The sequence below is a fragment of the Piliocolobus tephrosceles genome, chromosome 11, assembly GCF_002776525.5.
Source record: "Piliocolobus tephrosceles isolate RC106 chromosome 11, ASM277652v3, whole genome shotgun sequence".
Taxonomy (NCBI): domain Eukaryota; kingdom Metazoa; phylum Chordata; class Mammalia; order Primates; family Cercopithecidae; genus Piliocolobus; species Piliocolobus tephrosceles.
This window is the reverse complement of record NC_045444.1, coordinates 56,268,796-56,291,972: the sequence shown is the minus strand read 5'-3', so window position 1 is coordinate 56,291,972 and position 23,177 is coordinate 56,268,796. Positions and strand designations below refer to the sequence as shown.

Genomic DNA, 23,177 nt, shown 5'->3' with positions numbered 1-23,177 from the left:
TCTCACTCACTTGTTCACTTGACTAATAAATTTAGTTAAGAGACAGGGTCTCACTCTGTTGTCCAGGCTGGAGTGCAGTGGTGTGATCATAGCTCACTGCAGCCTCAAATTTCTGAGCTCAAGCAATTCTTGCACCTCAGCCTCCCAAGTAGCCATGACTATAGGTATACACCACCATCCCCCGCTAATGTTTTTGCGTTTGTAGAGACAGAGTCTCACTATGTTGCCCAGGCTGCCTTGGCCTCCCAAAGTGCTGGGATTACAAACATGAGCCACTGTGCCCACCCCCTATTTTTATTTTTTTTAAATAAATTTTATTGTGTATATTTAAGATGTACAACATGATGTTATAGGATATACATATAAATAGAAAAATGTGACTATTCAATGAATAAACATCTTAATTGCCAGTCATGGTAGGCACTGTGCCACGTACCAGGGATACAGGACTAAAGGGATTCATGTTCTCTGAGTGTCATTATAAGAAGCCAAGATGGCTACAGGGAAACCAGTGAGGAGGTCCCAGTGAGAAAGCATAATAGCTCGGATAGGGTAATGGTAGTGGTGATGGAAAATAAGAGTAAGCTTAAACATTATATATATTCTGGAGAAACAACCAAAAGAACATCCTAATAGACTGAATGAGGATGGTGACGGAAAGAAACCTAGAGTCTGCCTCCTAGATTTCTAGCTGGAGCATCTAGTGATGGTGGCACCCTTCACTGAGACAGGAACCGAAAGGCCTGAGATGAATGTCACTTGTTCTTTAACCTCTGTTACATGTGCAGGCTTTGGCTGACCTCTCTCACTCTTACCTTCCTACAGTTTTTCTACAGATCCATCTAGTTCTCAATTCTTCCAAGCTTTTCCTGCTGATATCCATCGCAAGCATCAATTCAGTTTGATTTCCATCCCTTTATCTGTCAAGATTGGCTAGGTTTTGTTATAGTAATAAACACCCCAAGATCTTAGTAGCTTAACTCAACAAAGGTTTAGTTCTTGCTCAGAGTACCTGTCCATGGCAGGTCAACGGTGGGGCTGTGCTCACTGCAGTCACTCATGAGCTGTGGCTGGCAGAGCAGTCCCCATCTTATACTTTGCCAGACTCTGGAGGGTTGTCATTACATGCTCACTTGCCAGAACCAGTTATGTGACCACACCCAGCCACACAGGAGCCCTATAGTGTGCCCAGAAGGGGGTGAACCCCAAGAGTTGGATGAACAGGACTGGCACAGGCCCCATCTTCTCTTCATCTCACTTAATTCTTGTAAGAGCCTTGTAAGGTTGACATTGTTATGCCCATGTTGCATATGAGGAAAGTAAGGTATGTGAATATTTACATTAACAAGTAACATATCACATTAAGTGACCGAGAACTCTCTTCACATTATCTTGGTAAAAGACCACTTTACATTTGAACACAGAACACTATGCTTTCCATTCTGTCAGAGGTAGCGCCCTAAATTTTAAAACAATCCTAAGCTGGGAAGACAGAAGCAGGGGACCTCATAAAAATTAATCAAAAAGCCACAGGGAAGCGTAAATGACTCTGACTCTATCTTTCATTTGTTTAATGTTCATGCCAGTCCCTACTGCGTGAGGAAACTGCAAGTACATGATAGAGGAAGATGCTTGGGTTCTCAACCCAGAATAATTCCTGTAAATTCTACTTGCACAGTATCTCTCAGACTCCTCAACTTCTCTCCATCTCCACTGCCACCACCTTAGTCTAGGCCAGCATTCTCTCTCACATGAATTTGGCAACAGCATCCTAATCACATCAACACAATCCTTGCATCTCCTCCAATCCATTCCCCACTGAAGCTAGTGTGATCATTTCAAAATGCAGGTTGGGTTTGGTGACTCCCCTGCTTGAAAACGTTCAGTGGCTTCCTATCGCCGTTAGAAAAAAGTTTGAAATCCTCATCCTGGTTCCAAAGCTCTGCATGTTTTGGTCTCAGTCATATCTTTGCCACTTTTCCTCCATACTCTGGTCCCCACCTCGTTGCCTAACTCCTAGTGATCCTGTGATCTCACATACAGGGAGACCGTCTTTCTCCCTAGACTAGGTTATGTGTCCTTCCCTTCTCTCGTTTCACCTTAATAGCACCTACTTTGCTTTCTGGTGCCTATTACAATTGTTCTACATTTAAGTTTACTTGTTTAATGCCTGTGATTCTCCCCTACTGCTTCCTTGTATACCACATACTCCAAGCCCCGTGAATACAAGAATCTTTTGTATTTAGTTTACTCTTACAAGCCAACACAAAGCACAGCACTGGCAAACAGCAGGGATTCAATAATGCATTAATCTGGAAGTGCGGAACCATGCTCCTGAGAAGCTCTGGTGTCCTACAATAATAATAATAGCTACTAATATTAATAATTATAATAGCTATTATTATAGGAAGATATTATTTTTTATTATACTTTATGTTCTAGGGTACATGTGCACAACATGCAGGTTTGTTACATATGTATACATGTGCCATGTTGGTGTGCTGCACCCATTAACTCGTCATTTACATTAGGTCTATCTCCCAATGCATCCCTCCCCCATCCCCGACCCCCCACCCCACGACAGGCCTCAGTGTGTGATGTTCCCCAGGAAGAGTTATTATTATAATAGGAAGAGTAGCTAACACTCTGATAGCATGTACCACACTAGTGGTTATATTATTATAATAGGAAGAGTAGCTAATACTCTGATAGGATGTACCACACTAGGCATTCTTTTAAGTAATTTTATATAAATGAACATGTTAATCCTCACAACAAACCCATGAGGTCAGCACTAGTAGCATTTCCATTTCACAGATGAGGCACAGAGAAGGTTAGTGAAATGCCCAAAGTCACACAGTGAGTATCAGAACCTGCATTTGAACCCAGATCAAAGTCTGTGCTATTGATTTCTATTACCAAATGCTTTCCTTAAAAACAGAATAATTGTTTCCTCTGCCTCAATCTAAGGAAAAAAATTAACGTGTGAAATATTCTTGGTGTCTTTTTTTTTTTTTTTTAACAAACAAGTTCAATTTTAAGGGGCCTCAGGATCTTAAAAAATGTCTGCAATGCTGCTAAATTCTACCTGACACAACCAACTCAGGAGAAACAAGCATACCCATCCCCAAAGCACACCCACCCCAGCCCTTTGTACTCTTTCCATTCATTTCTTTTAGGTTAAAATCTACCACTGATCCGTTGCTTAAATCATTCTTTGCCCTTGGGAGGGTAGGGGAATGTTAAGAACAAGGATGAAAACGTAACTGTTAAAATTCCCAAAGCCCCCCCGTTTTTACTGCAGGGCAAAAACACAGTGACAAAGTAGTGCACCTACGCAGCCTGTTTTATCACTCTGGATTTTTCAAGCAGATATTCAGAGATTCTTGCCCCCATCACAACTCCAGTTGGTGTGAACATCATTTCCAGATATTTTCCAAAACGGCTGGAGTTGTCATTGATGGCAGTGCATGCGTTCCCAAAGGCTTCCACTAGGGAGTTGACTTGCAGAATTTTCTCTCTCAAGGTCTGATTATTGGCCTGTGCCAAACAGAGAACAGACAAGAGACTCCAGAAACATTACTCTAGCAAAGTTGCCGGGCACCCATCCCTTGCCCACCCAAATCCACATTGCCCTTTTACAAAGAGACGTTAGCATCAACCACCAGCATCATTTTCTCATATGAGCAACTCCCCAGATCTGCATATGAATCAGATTTGACTCGATTAGGACAGCAGTTTTTAAAATCCAGCCATATTTCATTTAAAACCCTTGACAGATAAAACGCCTAACCAGTTTAGAAAGATTTTTAAATAGATTCCACAACTTTTCTGGCATTTATCATAATAGTCTATAAACCTTATCTATAAAAATTCCATACATTCTTAGTCACCTAGTACACTAATTCAGAGTGTAAGTAACTACTAAGACTATTTTTGAAGTCATTCTTTCAATATCGATTTCACCAAGCTGAAAATTTTCATTTCCCTCAACTTTTGCTCAAAGGCTTCTATTTTCCATCCTTTGAATCACTATAGTGGCTTTCCCTGATCCTGTTCCTAGTGCTTAACCACTCTTACTACTTAATGGCTGAATGTTTCTATTACATTGAAAACATGAAAATTAATTGCCAATAATCTAGTAAATTTGCGCTGGCATTATTCTCCTCCCGGTGTGAAAGAAGGATAGCATGCTGACATCTTAAGAGGCCTTGCTATCAGGAGGCAAACATAACAAAGATGGAATGTCTTTATGTAAGCCTCAATCAAAAAAAAAAAAAAACAGTACTTCCATCATTTATAAAATATGCAGTTACTCTGTAGGAACTTCTCACCACAATACATAAAGCAAATTAGTCCATACCTTTCCCAAGAAAGTCAAATGCTGAACAATCAGGTGAGCACTTTCTGTCTTCCCAGAGCCACTCTCTCCACTGATGACAATGCACTGGCACAGAAAATGGACCGTCAAGTGAAGAATTTATAGCACAGAAGCAACTTGCGTGCTTCATATAACATCCACTACTGTACACCTTAATTTTTCACTGAGAAATAGATCTTAGGAATCTTCCTATTTAAGAGACCTTCTTCAACCTTTTGTATAGCTACTTGTTGTTCCATTGTACAGATGTACCATAATCTGTTTAATCAGTCCATATTGGGATATTTGAGTTTTTTTTCTTGTAATTATAAACAATATTACAATGAATAATCTTATACATAAGTCATATCTTTATGCAGGTTCATCTGCAGGAGAAATTCCTAGAAATGGGGATGTTGGATCAAAAGGTAAATACATTTGTAAATCTGATACATGTTACCAAATTGCTTTCCTAGGGACTAGTCCAATATATGAAAGTGCCTGCTCTCCTGTAGCCTCACCAACAGGATGTTAGATTTTTGACAATCTAATAGGTTTAAAAAATGGTATCTCAGTGCGGCTTTATTCTGCATTTTTTTTTTTTTTTTTTTTTTTTTTTGTATTTTTAGTAGAGACGGGGTTTCACCGTGTTAGCCAGGATGGTCTCGATCTCCTGACCTCGTGATCCGCCCGTCTCGGCCTCCCAAAGTGCTGGGATTACAGGCTTGAGCCACCGCGCCCAGCCTTTATTCTGCATTTTAAAAATTACGAATGAGGCCTCGTTCCATATGCTTAAGAGGCTTTTCTTTTACGTGACCCGTCCATATTGTTTGCCCATTTTTTATTGTATTGTTGATATTTTTATCATTCATTTCAGGGAACTCTTGATGTATAAAGGAAATTAGTGGATGTGGTATAATAAAAATTATATATTAGGCATTGTCCCTGGTTCCTGGCACTGAGCTCCTAAAACCTTTGGAATTTAGGAGTATCTTTTGTTATTCACAAGGAGCCCCTTTCAACCATACCTCAGTTTATTCCTAACAAGGTGGTTCAAGGTGAGGCCCCTAGATAGCTTCAGACCGGTCATTAGAAAGACCAAACATGTGATTAGAGTGTGGGAACTTTCAGCCCTACCTCCCAACTTCTAGAAAGAAGAGGGGAATTTAAGATTAAGTTATACAAATTCTTGAACAACGAGAATCAGAGAGCTTCTGAGTTGGTGAACACATCGAGGTGCTGGGAGGGGGATGTGCCCAGAAAAGGCATGGAAGCTCTGTGTGCCATGTCCCCTTCCTCCCCCCATATACCCTGCCCCATATGTCTCTTTTATTTGGCTGTTCCTTAGTTATACCCTTCATAATAAACTGGTAAATGTAAGTGAAGTGTTTTCCTCAGTTCCTTGAGTCATTCCTAGTGAATCATCAAAACTAAAGAGAGTCACAAGAACCCCTGGACTGGTATTCGGCCAGGCAGAAGTGTGAGAAGCCTAGGTACTCCATCTGCAGCTGGCATCTCAAGTGGGAACATTCTTGCAGCACTAATCGCTTAATCTGTGGAGTCTGTGCTAACTCCAGGTAGTGTCAGAATTGAACTGAATCGTTGGGCACCCAGCTGGGGTTGGAGAATTGGTTGGTGTTGGAAAAACTACAACATTTGGTGTCAGAAACGGTGTCAAAAAAGACAATGCAGTGAGGTGACTTCTTAACTTAAAAACAATATGTATATTTCCCTCCATTTACTTCCTCCCTATGAAATCTATGGACATTTTACAAGTCTCTGGGACTTGTAAATCTTGGACTGATTAAATAGATTATGGTACATCTGTACGATGGAACAACAAGAATTTGGAGGAGCTAAGTTTCTAAGCTACAGTGAATCCATGTATTCCATTTTATAATCTACACTCTTATAATGTCATCTATTACTCAACAAACCCCAAAGCTGGGACTTCCCAGGTCTTAGGAAATCCATACAGTGATACTCTCAGAAAATTTGCTTGCCAAATTAGACTACTTCTATTTCAAACAGAATAAAGAAACAAAGAAAAATATACCTATTGAAAGTAAAGGAGGGATGAAAGGTTAGATATATCAGCCCTGTGAATTAGAAGGCTAGAAAGGTAAAATGGATGAGCCTGTGTTTAGCACTGAGTTTAGATTTGTTCATTCTCTACCCAATCTATCACAATTTTTCAGCAGCTAAATGGTGTGGTGCATGGTCGCTGTCAACCTCTGTGCAATATTTCATACAAAAAAGACAGAATCATGAAAATTCTAAGACCTTAATAGGAAAGAATTTCACTTACGCCATTCTATATGCTATTTTTATTGCAATCATTGCCACGTAATCAGGTTGTGTTCGCACTGTTCTCATCATATTCATATTAGAAACATTTTTATTATATCTTATCAGAGAAAATGAGTGCTCTTGATGTGAATGCTTTATGTTTCTTGAAAAGCATTTTCACATTCTCCTGATGCTATGGCTTTATCTATGCACAAGTTCCACAGAGCTGCCATTTCATCTCCTGTCTCTTTGGGTCGGTACCAGCAACCAGAATGGAAAGGTTTCAGGAAGACTTAGGAGCTGATGAGGAAGACAGAACATGTGTGACTCCGTAGGAAAGGAAGGTGAGTTCTTACCTGGTCTTTGCTGAGAGTAACCATGCACTGGTAAGCAGCATCTGCTGATGCAAATATGTGGGGGGGATTAGAGGCACGTTTCACCCCATGATAAAGTCTGGAAAACTGAAGGAAAAATAATTAAAGGAAACTCTCCCCTGGACCATCTAATACTCCACTACCTATTGCCCATGAAACCAAGACTCTGTCACTTATTAGGGCACTTGTTGCATTAGGAAGACTGTTGGGTACAGGTTCTGGAGCCTGCAGGCCTGAGTTCAAATTTCACTTCTGTACTTACTGGCTTCGTGAGCTAGTAAGAGGGAGCCACTCTATGCTAAGTCTCCTTGTCTGCCAACTAGGTTTAACAACAGTACCCATCCCACAGGGTGTGAAAAGCAAGGTAACCCAGTGTTCAACATGCAGTAAGCACTCAATAAAGGTTAACTATTATTGTTATACTTTGCTTTACAAAGGTATCCTCAAGATGTAAAAAGTCCATTTGTATTACATTATTATCTGCAGTTTGGAGTATATATATCTAGGGTAGCATAATTTTATTCTTACTTTTTATTTCTTTTCATTTGCCCTTGTGAGTTTTAATTTCCTATTAAGGAGCAGTATGCTCTTAAAACATCCCTTACCTGTGGAGAGTATATGCTTAGATTCTGGAAGGGGTTTAAGGCAATTAAGATGTCTCCAACATATGTGTAAATTAGCAAGTCTGCATAACGTTTCTGCAACTGATGGATAATTGTATCCTAAGAAGAGGATAAATGATGTTGAGAGCAAATATTATTTCCAATCAAGGGATAGATTCTAAAAATGACAACAAATTTATTCTTCCAAGAACATCTTTCTTTAAAAGATGAAAGTAGTTCATTTAAATCATACAATGACCCTAACAATCCTAATTCATTAAAACAATGCCAATATTTGCCTTGAAAGAAAAAATAGGAATACATTGAAAGAATTAGGCCTACTTAGGACTTGCTAAAAGACACTGAGATATCCAAGAAAGATGTTACTTGTTATTGTGAAAAGAACTCATCTCAACCAGTCAAAATGTTGTATTTAAAATTTTACTTAATATGCTGCTCCTACTGATAGAGCACAGACAAAACGGTAAGTTAATTTCTCAAAGCACTGCACTTAAAACCTAGGTGGCATAAATACAGAATTAAACACTTTTTATTACACTTTAGTGATTTAGACATTGAAAGTAACAATCCCCAGAGTTAGACTCAGCATAAACAGGTCCAGTGCAATTAACAGCACTATTAAACATGCATATTTTAAGTAGGGACTATCAGAGACTTCAAATTTAGAATTCAAGCTATATTAACTTCATGATTTCCCTAAATGAAGCTCTTTCTTATGAAGAACAAACAACTTCTTAAGGGTTAATTGAAATATTTTGTCAAATTTTATCAAACAAAATATTTTCAGCTGATCTAATCCACCATTAAGGCTACAGTATAAAGAGCTTTATTGGAAAAATCCAACTCCTTTTCTCTTCATGATTCTAGGGGCTATCTAAATAAACACAGCACAGGATCATAGTCACAGTGACTGAATGCTCCCTGAGCTTCATCCCATGGCTACACAAACAATTACATTTTCAAATGACCTGAGGAGGACATGCTCTACAACAGAAAGATCAGACCACTGAAACAAATGTCTTCAATGAGAATTGTCTACTAAATATTTAGTACCTCATCCAGAACCTCTAGGTTGACCAAATCATCCTCAAGGCAGCATTTTTCAGCGTCTTCCACATGATAAGGTCTTCTGGTATGCATCCTCTCATGCCTAGAAATTTATCAAGAGAGTTTAAGCCTTAAGACAGCAAATAATGCAGCAGAAAGTGGGCAGCAAGGATGGCTCATTCACAGTCTTATCACATGATATGTTCAGAGACCTCAGAGACAGGGACAAGAAGTCCCGTCCAGGTCCCCAAGCTTCTCCTGCCACTGTAGAACTGTTGGGATAAAGTGATCTCCATAGTTCAAGTCTACTTTCTGCCAGAGTGAGGAGTGTTACCAAATGGGCTCACCTAATACACATATTTGCTTTTCTTTCTTTTTTTGTTTTTTTTTTTTTTTGAGACGGAGTCTTGCTTTGTCGCCCAGGCTGGAGTGCAGTGGCCGGATCTCAGCTCACTGCAAGCTCCGCCTCCCGGGTTTACGCCATTCTCCTGCCTCAGCCTCCGGAGTAGCTGGGACTACAGGCGCCCGCCACCTCGCCCGGCTAGTTTTTTGTATTTTTAGTAGAGACGGGGTTTCACCATGTTAGCCAGGATGGTCTCGATCTCCTGACCTCGTGATCCGCCCGTCTCGGCCTCCCAAAGTGCTGGGATTACAGGCTTGAGCCACCGCGCCCGGCCATATTTGCTTTTCTTAAATGCCAAAGGCAGCCCTTTCAGAATAAACACCTCTGATTTCTGCTCAGTGTCAGGCACATGGTTCTCACTGGGGTATAGCCTTAAATGCCTTACTTCCCTTGAGGTCCCCCTGCTCTATCTACCAGTACCATCCCCAACTTTTGTGATAGCTTTTAACCTACATAACACTTCCAGAGATTCACATAGTAAACAACAAATAAGTGATCATTGTTTATGATTTTTCTTATTTATTTGAAATCCCTCTGTGACCCTTGTCCCATCCCACTCCTCTCTCATGAGGTGACCACTATTTGATGGGTTTCGTTCCAGTCTATTTTCAAATATTGGTCAGATGCATATACGTACCCATAAGCAAAATACAGGTCCTGTATGTTTAGTTATAAAAATGATATCATACGTAGGTTTTATAATGTAAGCTTACTTTTTTCATTAAACATGATGATTTGTAAAGTCTATTTATCTATCTATCTGCCTGTCTACCTTACCCACTTACCTACCTACCTAGTTCAGTCACTTTAATCACTGGGTAGTATTATGCTTTATGAATATGTACCTGTTTATTTACTCAGTCCTATGGGGGGAATCACATTGGCTAGAAGAGCTCTGGACCCTAGTTTCAGAGTTGCGAGCACTGTGCTATGAGACACTCAGCAAATCCCTTAACAGCCAGTATATCAGTTTTCTTCATCTGTAAATAGAATTACTCATGACTGATCTATCTCCCAGGTAGCTATGAAAGCACATATAGTCATGGATATAAAAATGCAATAAAGTTGAAAACATGTGCTAATTATTATTCTTACATCCTTGTTAAAATTTGGAATCAATTTGCATAACTACACACAATACTCCGAATATCACTGACTAAACAAAATCATACATAAACTGTCCGCCTACACACTGTAAATTCACTAGCCCAGAAGCATAACTTCTTGGTTCTTCTCTGTCACTTTTATGCCCATCGTCATCACAGCTTACGAGGATATCACCCACCATCTAGCTAGATCAGCGAAGCTGGTGTTGACTGAAAGTTTTATGGTAAGTATCAGCTAGAAGTCACAGAATCTTGATGCACACCCACCCTTTGGTATGCATTTCACAGAAGTAGGTAAAGAGGAAGAAGCAAACTTATCAGCTCTTCATATTGAGTCTTGAGTTTATAATGAAATAGAAATATTCATTTCTATTTCAGATAAAATTGATTTCTCTCTTTCTAGCCTATTACATTAAATCTTACTTTTCAATCTCCATCACTGATAAATTTGAAAAGGGATATTTGAAGCATGCTATTAGTCATCTCCAGTCCTATAACCGGTTTTGCTGCTAATTCATATAAAGGTCCAAAGTAGAATGAAGCTTAGTTTTTATTTAATCAAATCAAATTTATAACCTAAACATTTTAAAATTATTAAACATAATTATTTATCTGTGTCTTTACATATTGTTGATGGCAAAGAAAAATCAAATTGGTTTGTAATACAGATTTTTACTAAAACTCAGAGCTGCTGCCTGCCTCTAGCTAGCCATTTTGTTAAATAAAACAGCGGGAGGATACATATTTCTGATCAAAATCCCCTTCACATAAAACCTAAGAATAATTTTGCTTGAAGTTACTCAAAAAACAAAATATTGGCCGGGCGTGGTGGTTCATGCCTGTAATCCCAGCACTTTGGGAGGCCGAGGCAGACGGATCGCAAAGTCAAGAGATTGAGACCATCCTGGCCAACATGGTGAAACCCTGTCTGTACTAAAAGTACAAAAATTAGCTGGGCATGGTGGCTTGTGCCTGTAGCCCCAGCTACTCAGGAGGCTGAGGCAGAAGAATTGCTTGAACCCGGGAGAGGGATGTTGCAGTGAGCCGAGATCAAGCCACTGCATGCCAACCTGGCAACAGAGCAAGACTCCGTCTCAAAAAAAAAAAAAAAAAAAAAAAAAAAATTATACCACATTTTCATGAAATAATTAAATTACCATATTAAATTCAGCTAGTTTGTCACCTTCCTACATTTACATCTCATAATTGCATAAAATAAGCTAAGTCAGAGTTTATTCTGCACATCATTTGACAAAGAAAATCAACAATTAGGCCAGGCGTGGTGGCTCACGCCTGTAATCCCAGCACTTCGGGAGGCCGAGGTGGGTGGATCACGAGGTCAGGAGGTCGAGACCATCCTGGCTAACACAGTGAAACCCCGTCTCTACTAAAAAATACAAAAAAAAAACTAGCCGGGCGAGGTGGCGGGCGCCTGTAATCCCAGCTACTCGGGAGGCTGAGGCAGGAGAATGGCATGAACCTGGGAGGCGGAGCTTGCAGTGAGCCGAGAACGCACCACTGCACTCCAGCCTGGGCGACAGAGGGAGACTTTGTCTCAAAAAAAAAAAAAAAAAAGAAAGAAAGAAAAGAAAATCAATAATTAAAAAATTACGTCAGATTTGATTCTGGTCAAGATGGAGTAAGCACTCTCCACTCTTGTCTCCTCACGGAAGACAACCAAATACCCTGGACAGAATGCGTGGAGTAGCTATCTTAAGACTCTGATAAATAAACTGTAACAGGCAGATTGGGGAAGGAAGTCAGAATTCAAAATACCACTGAACCAGTGGTGAGTTTTCCAGGGTTAATTTTCCTTCAGTAACTCCTCACCTGGACTTAATGGCAGCCTGAGCTCCTTCAGGAATACCAAGCTTGACATTGGATGACATTTTTATAGCCAACTAAAAATGGAAGCATGAACAAAACCTTACTTGCAATCTCACAAACAGATGCAGTCTGGTAGAAAGTTTTAATTTTCAGTGTGAATATACACAATGCAATATCACTAGGATCAAAATTGGTATCTTCTGAGCCTGAAGCAGACTGTATGCTATGCCAATCTGTCTCACAGCTAGAACTTCCAAGAATCATGCAGATGTTGTCTGTAAATCTGAGCTTGACTCCTATAAAAAAACTTCTCCAATAATATTGTATTAACAAAAAATAACTTTTAAAAAATTTTAACTGCCAATTTCCTTGCTTACAGGTGATCATATTCTTTAGAAATACTTGCTCCTAAAAGTGAAATAGGCAATCTAGAAGTGGATGTAGATGCAAGACCACTTCATTTTCTCAACCAGAAAAAAAACATATGTATGTGTAACACTATTTCTGCTTTCCCCAGCTAGTGTTATTTGGAAACTGCTGCCTGCTTAACTTTCCTCCTCTGGCTATGGGGTCTAGAGGGTCTGTTGTAGAGAAAAAGCATTATTTATTTCAATTTTTATCTCCTTTAAAAACATTATCCCAGATTTTACATAAGCTTATAAAAAGTGTTACATTGTTTTATATTTCTCTATTTTTAGTTGAAATTAATAAAAATAAATTTGGTTTAATTTTTTTCAATTTTATTAAGTGATTTGTGTCATTAGTAACTATAGATCTTAATTTCCTTTAAATTCACACGCTCCACCTAGTGTGCCACTTGAGAATAGCATCTATTATCAATTTTTGCTGAAGAATTCCTCATTTAATGTGAAAATTACAGATCTCCAACTAAAAGCTACTTGGATTGAGTATTCCAAAGCTCAGAGAAATGCAGACATAGATAAATGAATGGATAGATAGCAAAAAACATTCTACTAAATCAAAAGTATGTGGTAAGGCACTGTTGTTTTAATGGCTCAGAAGATGTTTTCAAATTCCAGTAAAGTTTATATTGCTTTTCCTAGATTTCCTACTTGTTTTTATGAGTCTCTAAGTACGTTGGCTGCCAAGACTGGCTTCTCAGACAAACAGAGTTTGCGAGTTGGAGCTTAGAGGGAAAGTCTTGGTTTGGACTGGTTCCTGGAGTTTGCTTTCGGTGAGGCAGTGGAGCGGGAGAGTGTGGAGAGCAGGACTGGTCTTAGGTTTCAGGGATCAGGTAAAAGGGAAACTGGTGCCTGAATCCACATATCAAGTAGGGTGGGAATGAGGGCAAGTCTGTACCATCAAGTCCAAGGAAATGGGTGCAGCGTAAGAATAGAATCGGAAGAACGGGAAAGACAGAGCCAGAGGTAGAGGCTGGGAGTTCCCCTAAGACAACAGTGAGCATAGATGAGGTAGAGGATGAGGGTCTTTGTTCAAATCTTTGGCCCAGCCAGTGAGTAGGAAAGGAGCTTCAGAGGGCACCAAACTGGTTCAAATACTAGAGGAATTATTCTCATGAAATAAACTCCTAAAGTGTTGCAGCTTTCACTCTAGTTTAATCTCTATATCTGCATTATGGTTGAAACCATTTCTGTGTCAATGCTCTCTAATATCCCATCACTGGGCCTGCTAGCTTCTTTGTTTGAGCTGCTAGTCCGATGAACTATATTGACAAACATATTTTGCCCAAAAGTGACTCATTAATCAATTAGCCTCTTTCTGTCTGCCAATTACGCCTGTGGAATTGGAGGCTTCCATGTAGGTAGGTACAAACAGGGCTGCAAGAACTTCATGTAGGTGAGACAGGATATGTTCTTCCCTTCACTCACCAACTATGAGGAAGAAAAGGTGCAGGCTCGAAGATGTCAGTCCTCAAGAATCTAGGACAAAAGCCTCTATGGCCATAGAGAGAACCCAGGGATCACTCCCTTATCACTACATTCAATGGATTCCATAAAAGAATGAAAACATTACTCAAAACTGAGAACGGAGTACTGTTACTACACCAAGGTCAGCGATGTTGACTATTTCTTCTAAATCTTTATTTCCATTCAATACACCCTTTGATAACAGAGACAATGAAAGAGAAACTTTTATTTTACGATAACTCTATAATAATGGACCTAGAATGAGAAAAACAGTAGCACACCATTGAGGAGTGACGTTATTCTACCAGCTGGATACCCTTAACTACGTGAGCTGTATCTTGTCCCTGAACTTAAGGCTGTATCTATCAAACAATACCATGCATAGATTTTAAAATAGGATAATTGTTTGGGTGGAACTTATTCTAGTATCTGTCCATTTTTCATCTAAGCACAGTCTTGGCCAGAATCCCAATAAATCAGCATCTTATCATTCATCATATTAAACAGTATTTGATATACCCAACTTCTCTAAGCAGCAAGAATCAGTAACACCAGCATAAAATATTAACGAACTTATTTGCTCATTTGTAGATAGATATAGGTATACATAGATAGCAGATACTAATTATAGCAAGGTGTAGATTTATTTCTTCTGTTAGGAAGATAAAAGGATCTTTAACCTCCTATGTGTCAAGTTTCTTCAGCACTTTACGAAGTAATCTTTCTGGAGTTATTCATTTACATAAGAACCCAAGAACCCATTAGTGTATATAATATGGGGTGTTTTGTGTGTGTGTGTGTGTGTGTGTGTGTGTGTGAGTGCATGCATGCACACATTTGAAGGTAGAAGAGGGAGTGAGCAAGGATTACTGGGGAAAACTCAGCAGTTAAATAGTGAGAAATCTGTTTTTAAAGGTCATTGCTGCAGGTTGAAAAGAAATCAAAAGCTGAAGTCATTGTTTTAATCAGCCTCAGGCAAATTGCAAGGGCAGAATTACAATTCATTAAACAGAGCAGGGAAAAAAAAAGAAAAAGAAAAAAAACCCCAGCAACTCAATTCTTCTAACCAAGTAATACTTAGAACAGACCCTTGGCATTTAGGGTTTAACATCTGTGGTTTCAGCTAGTACCAAGCCACCTGCAGGGGCACCGCAGGCTGGATCTTGTAATTTTACTGAGGTTCACGGTTGAGTTCATGGTGGTGGCAGAAACAACCGAGTCCTTTCCCTGCCTCCACTCACATTCCAGAGTGGTTTCACTCTTCTCCCGATAAACCTTGTAAAGTGATAAAAAGCATGTTTTCAATCTACTTCTCTGAACTTTAACAGTATGATGACATACCAGATGATACTACTGAATTCAGGGATTTGTAAAACTGGTCTGGGGAAGAAGCCTTTTTGCAGATCAAGGAAATAGGTGCTGATATAAAGAAAATGACCAAATAGTTTAAAAACACCCCAACAGATTAAGTAACAATGTACCCTCAACTCATTGTTCACATAGTTTTAGGGCTTCTTAACCTCCTTTAAAAGAGTAAGACTTGGATTCATAACTGCTCTATTGTACCTGAATCAAATATATGTGTTGGCACAATTATAATTTACTGGAAAAACTTAAATTCCAATGGTGTCATACATACACTATAATCAGCATCAGGCAATGGTATCTATCAAATCTCAAATAGTACAATGTCACTTCTCCACAGGTGCCTCTGCTGTCCTGTATCTATATCTGTAGTGTGTATGTGTGTGTGAGTGTGGGTGTATGTGTATGTATATGTATGTGTGCGTGTGTATATATATGTATATGTATGTATGTATACATAGTGAAACAGGGATGAATCACATCCCGGCTTTCCAAAAAGCACTCAGAAAAGCCTGAATGGTTACACCAGGAAAGGTGAGACAGGGGCCTAACAAACTCAAGCTCTCCATGCCCAGTACAGCTTCTGCTCTATGTGAACAAGCCCTCCATGATTCTTAGCCTTGCTCTTGAATACTCTTGAATATGTGCCATAACTGAGATGGATCACTTCCCTGTAATGCTCTTCTCCCAGCACTACCTTCTACCCCCTCACTGTGACACAGGAGCGAAATTGTGTATTCTCCCTGCTCCCCTCTGTCTTTTCCCAACCATTGCTCTCCCTAACCAATCTCTCCCCTTTTAAAAGTTCACATCACACTCTGATACCATCCTTTTCGGCAAGTGACCCCCAATTTTCCTTTCTCTCTACCCCTTCCCCTGATATCAGTCTTTGGTTTCCCCATGTCCCATCAATCACTTTGTTAACTCTTCCCACACTCTGATCTAAGAGTTCCTCAACTTGTCAACACTTAGAAAACATTTCTTTCTATTCCACTGAAGTTGCCCACAAGTTCAGCTATCCCTAGTTCCTAATTATCTATCAAAAGTTCCTAGGATCTCAGTTCTACAATCCCTTTCCTCATCATCCCCTCACGGAACCTGCTCTTCATCTTTGTTGTAATAGCCAGTCCCCGAACTAGATCAGTCTCAAAGTCAATAAGCCAGTCTGTTGTCACTTTCTTCCCTACCCCCAAAGATCCCAAGGCCACTCTTCTACTAACCTCGATTCCCTTGCTTCCTTACCCACTCATCACGTCCACTGAAGTCAGTCTCCAGCCTGAAGAAGACCATAATGTCTGCTTTCTCTACTCCTAACTCCTTGCTGCTAAGAGTTAATCGAGATGGCAGATGAGAAAGGCGGCAGTGGTGATGGTACATTTTCTGAGAGTTTCTAGTGCCAAATGCTGTCCTGAATGCTCTACGTGCATTATCTTAGAGACGGATTAACTTCACTACAATAGGATGCTGTTCAGTTACATTCCACCTGGGTTTTCTATGCTATTAAGCAATCATGATGTCTATCTTTAATTGACCCTTTATCATATTCCTCATAGTGACTATCTCAAAGATTTAACACTTCCCTGGAGTACACATTCCACTCCCAACTCTGAAACCTTGCTAAGTTTTTTTTTTTTTTTTTGAAAGATAAAGGCCATTCAACATGAATTTCCTCACAATACCTCCTCTCCTAAGTTTTCTGAGGACTTTTATCTAACCTTTCTGTGTCTTTCCCAACTTAGAGTTTCTCTCTTTCTAAGGTGAACTTTCCTTTTAGGCTCCTGACCCACTCCCTGTTGCTTCCTCCATTGTTTCCTCTCTCGTCTGTCTTCAATGTCTCTCTCTATATATATATCCTTTCCCTTCACCTGTCCAAGTGTTCCCCAATCCTTTAAGAACTGGCATTCTTCCCTGCAGCCCCACTGAAACTACCAACTTCTCTCTCCCCTGGGAAAAGTACTAAAGTGGACAGAATATTCCTTACCTTTGCAGGAATAGTAAGAAAGTTTTCCCTGTAGGTTATGTTTCATTACTCTGTGTCAGCTCTCAAGTCCAAAAGAGTTGCTCTAGCTGGAGGGCCCAGGACTGCTTAGACCATTGAAGAACTCTCTTTCAGGCAGAAAGCTGGAAGCCTTGTGTAATATCTGGAAGTACTCAGCATTGCATTTGATAGACTATGAAGACGTGTCTTGCAATTTCTATGTGATTGTATCGTGAACCAGGCCAGGGAGGCAGCCCAGTTTGGGGAGGCCCCATCACACTTCTCTCTTTCCCTAATCTCCCTCAATCAGTCCATCACTAAGTCCTGACAATACCATTATTTTAATATCTTCTGCCATTTGTAATTACTATGATCTGCTCACTAGTCTCCTTAGTTGCAGCCTTGCCCTGCTTCATTCTCCATACTGCAATCAGAACAACTTTCTAGAACTCATCAATAGCTCCCTAGGGCCTAAGAAACAAATTCAAGCTCCTTAGGCCCATTATGACCTGGCTCCTGTCTACCTTGTCTCTCCCTCCCACCTACCCCACACCAAGCTCCAGCCATGTCAACTAATTGTTCACCAGATGCCCCAAGCTCTCTCCAGCCCTTGTGCCTTGCCCTTTGCTCACTGCTCATTCTTTCCCTTCTACCCCAAATAACCCCCTTTCCTTGCCTATCTTCAATTTGTTCTTCAGGACAGTTCAAGCATCATCTTCCCAGAAGCTCCGGGGCACCTTCCCCCCACCATCCCAACCCCAGACTGACTTAGGTGTCTTTCCCAGGTGCTCTGGGAGGTATCCCAGGCATTCCTTTATCTAGTTACTTTTCATGTCGAACTGTTCTCACCTGATTCTTGTCTCTATCACATACCAGACTATTAGCTCTTTATCAGGAACTGCATCTGATTTGCCTTTGTAATCCCTCTGTTCAGCACAGGGCCTGACACATACACAGGTATAAATGCCTCTTGAAAGAATAAATTAGATATTGAATAAGAGATAAAATAGGTTATTTTTAACATTCAGTACCTCAGTACTATTTATTTTCGTGATCTTTTACGGTAAGTAAAAAGATGAATTTGCACAGATTATGGGCAAGAGGTAGTTAGTGTTAAAAAGAAATGAAAGACTCAGAATTAAATAGGCCTTGTACACTACTTCTACTACTAACATTTATGGAAGGTGCCACTATGCTAAGCATTTTACATGTATTGACTCACTTAACCCTCAAAATAATCCCCATTTCATAGAAGAAACTTTGGAAGAGAAAGATTAAAAACATATCCAGTTGGTGGCTGGCCTGAAATCCAAACCTGGCAGAGCAATAGGTTCTTTTTTTTTCCTTCCTTTCTTCCTTCCTTCCTTCCCTCCCTCCCCCCTTTCCCTTTCCCCTTTTCCCTTTCCTTTCCTTTCGTTTCCTTTCCTTTCTTTCAGACAGGGTCTTTATCTGTTGCCCAGTCTGGAGTGCAGTGGTGCAATCACAGTTTGCTACAGTGTCACACTCCTGGGCTCAAGTGATCCTCCCACGTCAGCCTCCTGGGACTACAGGCATGTGCCACCATGCACGGCTGATTTTTCTTTTACTTTTTATTATTTATTTAACTTTTTAGTAGAGATGACGTCTTGCTACAGTGACCAGCCTGGTCTCAAACTCCTAAGGTTCAAGTGATCCTCCTACCTCAGCCTCCCAAAGTGCTGGGATTACAGGTGTGAGCCACCACAGCCTGCCAAGCCAGTGGTTTTAACCACCACATTGCACTGCCTGCCAGGTGGCCATAACTGTGTAGAAAAATGATGAGTGGGTAATTTGGCCTCAATCATCTACACACTCACCTCAATTTTTCTGTGTTTTTTTGTCTTTTTTTTTTTTTTTTTTTGGTCTGCTTTAACTTGGAAAATCACAGCTTTAAATATATTGATTTATCAGCATGGAATGATATTTGAGGGTTTTTCCTGGTGGGCTGAAAAACATCTATGTAGCCAGCTCTTTGCCGGTTGCAAGAGGAAGTAATAGTACAAGAGAGGTGGCAGGTTACATGTCAATTACGTGCACTGTGTTTCCTTTGGAATTAATTTTCCTACATCCTAAGGAAGTGATTGTTTAAAGTGTTGATACCTATTTGTGAGGTTGTATTTTTTTTTTATGGTAGTTCAAAGAAACACAAACCACTGAGTGAAACTCGAGATTACAAAGACCCTGTGAGAAGCCTTTGCCACCACATGAGGCTTCTGACATCAAAGGAGTTAACAAAGATAAAGAGAAATTAGAGAAAGGGGATGAGAGAGGCTGGTGTTACGATTTTCTATGGTAAAAGGAGAAAGATTTTGGTTTTTTTTTTCTTTTTCTTTTTCTTTTTTTTTTTTTTTTTTGAGATAGAGTCTCACTCTGTCACCCAGGCTGGAGTGCAGTGGCGTAATCCAGCTCACTGCAAGCTCCGCCTCCCGGGTTCAAGTGATTGTTCTCCTGCCTCAGCCTCCCGAGTAGCTGGTATTACAGGCCCCCACCACTATGCCCAGATAATTTTTTGTATTTTTAGTAGAGACAGGGTTTCACCATGTTGGTCAGACTGATCTCAAACTCCTGACCTCGTGATTCACCCACCTCAGCCTCCCAAAGTGCTGGGATGACAGGCGTGAGCCACCGCACCTTTTTCCTTCAAAAAGAATAAAAGAGAGAGCGAGCATAGATCTGGACAGGCTAAGTCAGGCAAATGTGAAAATTCAGATAATTTGGCAAATGAAGTCTCAGAAATCATTCCGTGGCAAATCCCAGAACAGGGAGACAAGGAGGAGATGTTGGATTTGACTCATACCCTTTAAATGTTGGGTTTGTATTCTGCTTAGTTTGTATTTTCTTTTACTTCGTCTTCATTTTTGGTGGTGGTGGTGCTGTGTGTGTGTGTGTGTGTGTAGGTGGCTGGTAGGGCTGGTGGCTGCTGTAAAGGAACCAAAACAAGGAAGAAAAGAGATTTCAGCTCCCTGGGGTTTAAACACAAGTTCCTACTGCTTCAAAAAGACCCCAAGTCACAAGAATTTCTCTGCATTTCTCTACTCTGTAGGGAGGCCATAGAAACAGAAATGGCAATGGAAAAAGGAAACAAGGAGGAAAAGAAATCCATACTGAGCTATCCAAAAGGGAAGAAAAATCAGCAAAATATAGTCACCTTGAAACTACGCCTCCAGCTCCAAGAGTTCTGAGGCCAGTGTTTGGCTTTTTGATTACTAAACAGCTTTCTGCAGAATACATGAATATTTCTGGAACTTGCAACTTATGATATTTTATTTTCTTCACCTCCAGTACTTCGAATGTTCTTTTAATAATAATGGACTGGAGCTTATCTACATCCTGGATGGTTTCATAAAACCAAATAATTGCTGAGCATAGGAAGGTTTATTTGCATTTAATTTTTTTAAAGAGAAATTCTGCCACCCTCTGGACAGAAATCAAAGATCTATTTCTTAGCAATTCACCAAGAAATACTGTTTAAAGCACTTGCCCCAGAAAATAAACAGTTTTATAAAAATCTACCTTCTAAAAAAAAAAAAAAAAAAAAAAAAAAAAAAAAAAAAAAAATGGAGGATGAGGTAGGGTAGGAATCACGGCTGCTTTAGATAGAATAAACAACACCTGAAAAATCTTACTTAAAAATACTAAATCGACTCTAAGGAGTTTGAAACTAAAGAGAAAATGGTCTCAGAGCACATTAGAGAAACAGCCTCCAGTGTTGAGCTCAAAATCTTTCCAAAAATCACTTTACAGCCTACATGACTGCTCTTCAGTCTACAACACCCAAGTAAAGGTGTTTCACATAATGTCAGCCATGGTTGCTTTCCTACAGTTACCCTTATTGGTAAAAAAAAAAAAAAAAATCTAAATTTCTGTTAAATGTAAATATATATATTTGATTTTTTTAACTAGAGCTAAGTGAACACCAGGGCAGAGTAAGATTTCAGCCACTTGAGAGAAATTGGCCGTAAGAGCACAAATAGGCAGTTTGTTTCTGAAGCTCTCCTGCTCTCATCCACTGGGCATGGAGTACTTAATGTCATGTAAATAAAACTCTTAAAAATGCAGGGATGTGATAATTACCAGTAATAATGCTGGGCAAATCAAAACACATGACATGACATTTTTATAAACAACCACAGGGAGAAAGAAGAAAGAGAGAAAGAAGAAAGAGAGTACGGTACCTGGTTTTGGTAACAGGATTTAGATGCTTCTTCTGGTCTTGGAGAACCTTGGCCAGCTGTTTTTGCAGAAACAAAACCTTTCCATGTACTCCTTTAATAAATGGGTGGTCAAGGAGATGTGTGACGGAAGGTCGCCTTTCAAAATCCTTAATAAGACACCTGTTTGCAAAAACCAACAAACAATCCAAAGTACAATCTTAGACACCCTGTTCACGTTGAATATGGGAGAGAGAGAGAAGGTAAAAGCTAAAACCTGATCATTGGTTAATGATACACAGCTCTTTCTTTATTAATATGTACCAGAAAATAGAAAAATAGTAATTCTCTATTAGTTGAATTAATTAAAACATCAGAAATCTGTCTTAGTTTGTTTTAAGCAAAGTTGAAAACACAATTTTACCATCAATTTGAAGTACTCAAAACACTGAAAACATAGACTGCTCAGACAAATTTCTACCTGCATTTTCATTACAGAAAAATATTTTCAGTGGAGTCAAGTTGATTTGTGTGTGTGTGTATATATATATATATACACACTTTATTTTAGAAATATGTAGAATTAAATACTATCACCTCAATTAAATCCTAATATATGAAATGTCGCTTGTTTAATGGTAGGGAAAAGGCATTTAGGACTTAAAAGGAGAGAAACTAATCATAAAGAAACCTTCACAGAAAGTTTGGCGCTTGACTTCTAATGTCTTCTGAAGAACCAGAAAAACCACAGAACAGGAAGTGACTACAATATAATTCAGATGAATTGGGATAGAAATATACAAACAGGGAACAAAAAGTCCATTCAAAATGGTAAAAATTGGGTTGCATTTAAACTCTTCTGTGGTTAATTGGTTAAAATCATACCGGCATAACTACTTTCTGTTTTAGATTCAAAAGCCTTTTCAAAGCAAACAATGATTTAGTCCATTTTGCTGCACCTTCTGTGTTATTCAAGATGATTTTGATACAGGGAAATTTCTAGTGAAATTGAATCTGACGAATACCCCTCCAATTGCCATCACATTTCTATTCTGCGTAGCTGCCCTTGGCAAAAGGAAGAAATTTTAACATCCACCCTTTTAAGCTATCAGTCTTTAGCCCACATTGGAGGCTTAGGATAAATGGATGCCATTCTGCCCACTCCATGAAATAAACGTCTTTAGTTTACTCAATAGTGGCATGCTAGCAACATCTAACATACAACATATTTTTAATGAAATTCATTGACAAATGGTAAAAAAAGTTCAGCCTCACCTTGAACATCTTTTCAGAACATTTAAGCAGAGTTCTTGAAACAATCCTCAACAGTTAAATTTACAAAAAAAGCTCTAGCCTTTGCAGTTTTCAGTTCAAAACACTTTCATATCCCTTACCTTCTAGTACTGAAAAGATGTTCGGTAAATTTCCCAGTCAGTCTGTTTTAGAATTGACTGGGAAATTTAGAAGGGATTCCCTATCTATTGGAACTGGAGCTTTCGGCCAGAAAAGCCAACAGAATCTAAATTATCTCCATTCGGCTGCTTGCAGGACTATAAATACCACCTCTGCCTTGCCATGGAAAGAAATACATCATTTGACTTTTATAGGTTCAGGGCCTTTGGTATAATCTATTATTTTTCTGTGAAAAATTAAAAATCAGTGCATATGCTTTAAAAAGACTGTGTTCATGCCTTTACATCAGCAATCTTCCCTTGATTCCTTGTATATTCATCTCTATATGTAACTA

The 23,177-nt window shown here is 39.4% G+C and overlaps 1 protein-coding gene across 5 annotated transcripts in view; it reads right to left on the bottom strand.

Annotated features, from left to right (window-relative positions):
* Nucleotides 1-23,177, bottom strand: part of MYO3B (myosin IIIB) — a 494,519-nt gene that overhangs the window by 272,028 nt on the left and 199,314 nt on the right. For all 5 annotated transcript variants that reach the window (XR_002725179.2, XR_002725177.2, XR_002725178.2 and 2 more), the window contains exons 9-14: nucleotides 21,455-21,613; nucleotides 8,700-8,796; nucleotides 7,629-7,745; nucleotides 7,006-7,110; nucleotides 4,364-4,447; nucleotides 3,338-3,540 (exon numbers count right to left, since the gene is read on the bottom strand). Coding sequence is in view for 2 of the 5 variants with exons in the window: in XM_023185963.2 (XP_023041731.1) it covers nucleotides 3,338-3,540; nucleotides 4,364-4,447; nucleotides 7,006-7,110; nucleotides 7,629-7,745; nucleotides 8,700-8,796; nucleotides 21,455-21,613 (765 nt within the window). In the remaining 3 variants the exon portion in view is untranslated. The remainder of the gene's footprint in view (nucleotides 1-3,337; nucleotides 3,541-4,363; nucleotides 4,448-7,005; nucleotides 7,111-7,628; nucleotides 7,746-8,699; nucleotides 8,797-21,454; nucleotides 21,614-23,177) is intronic.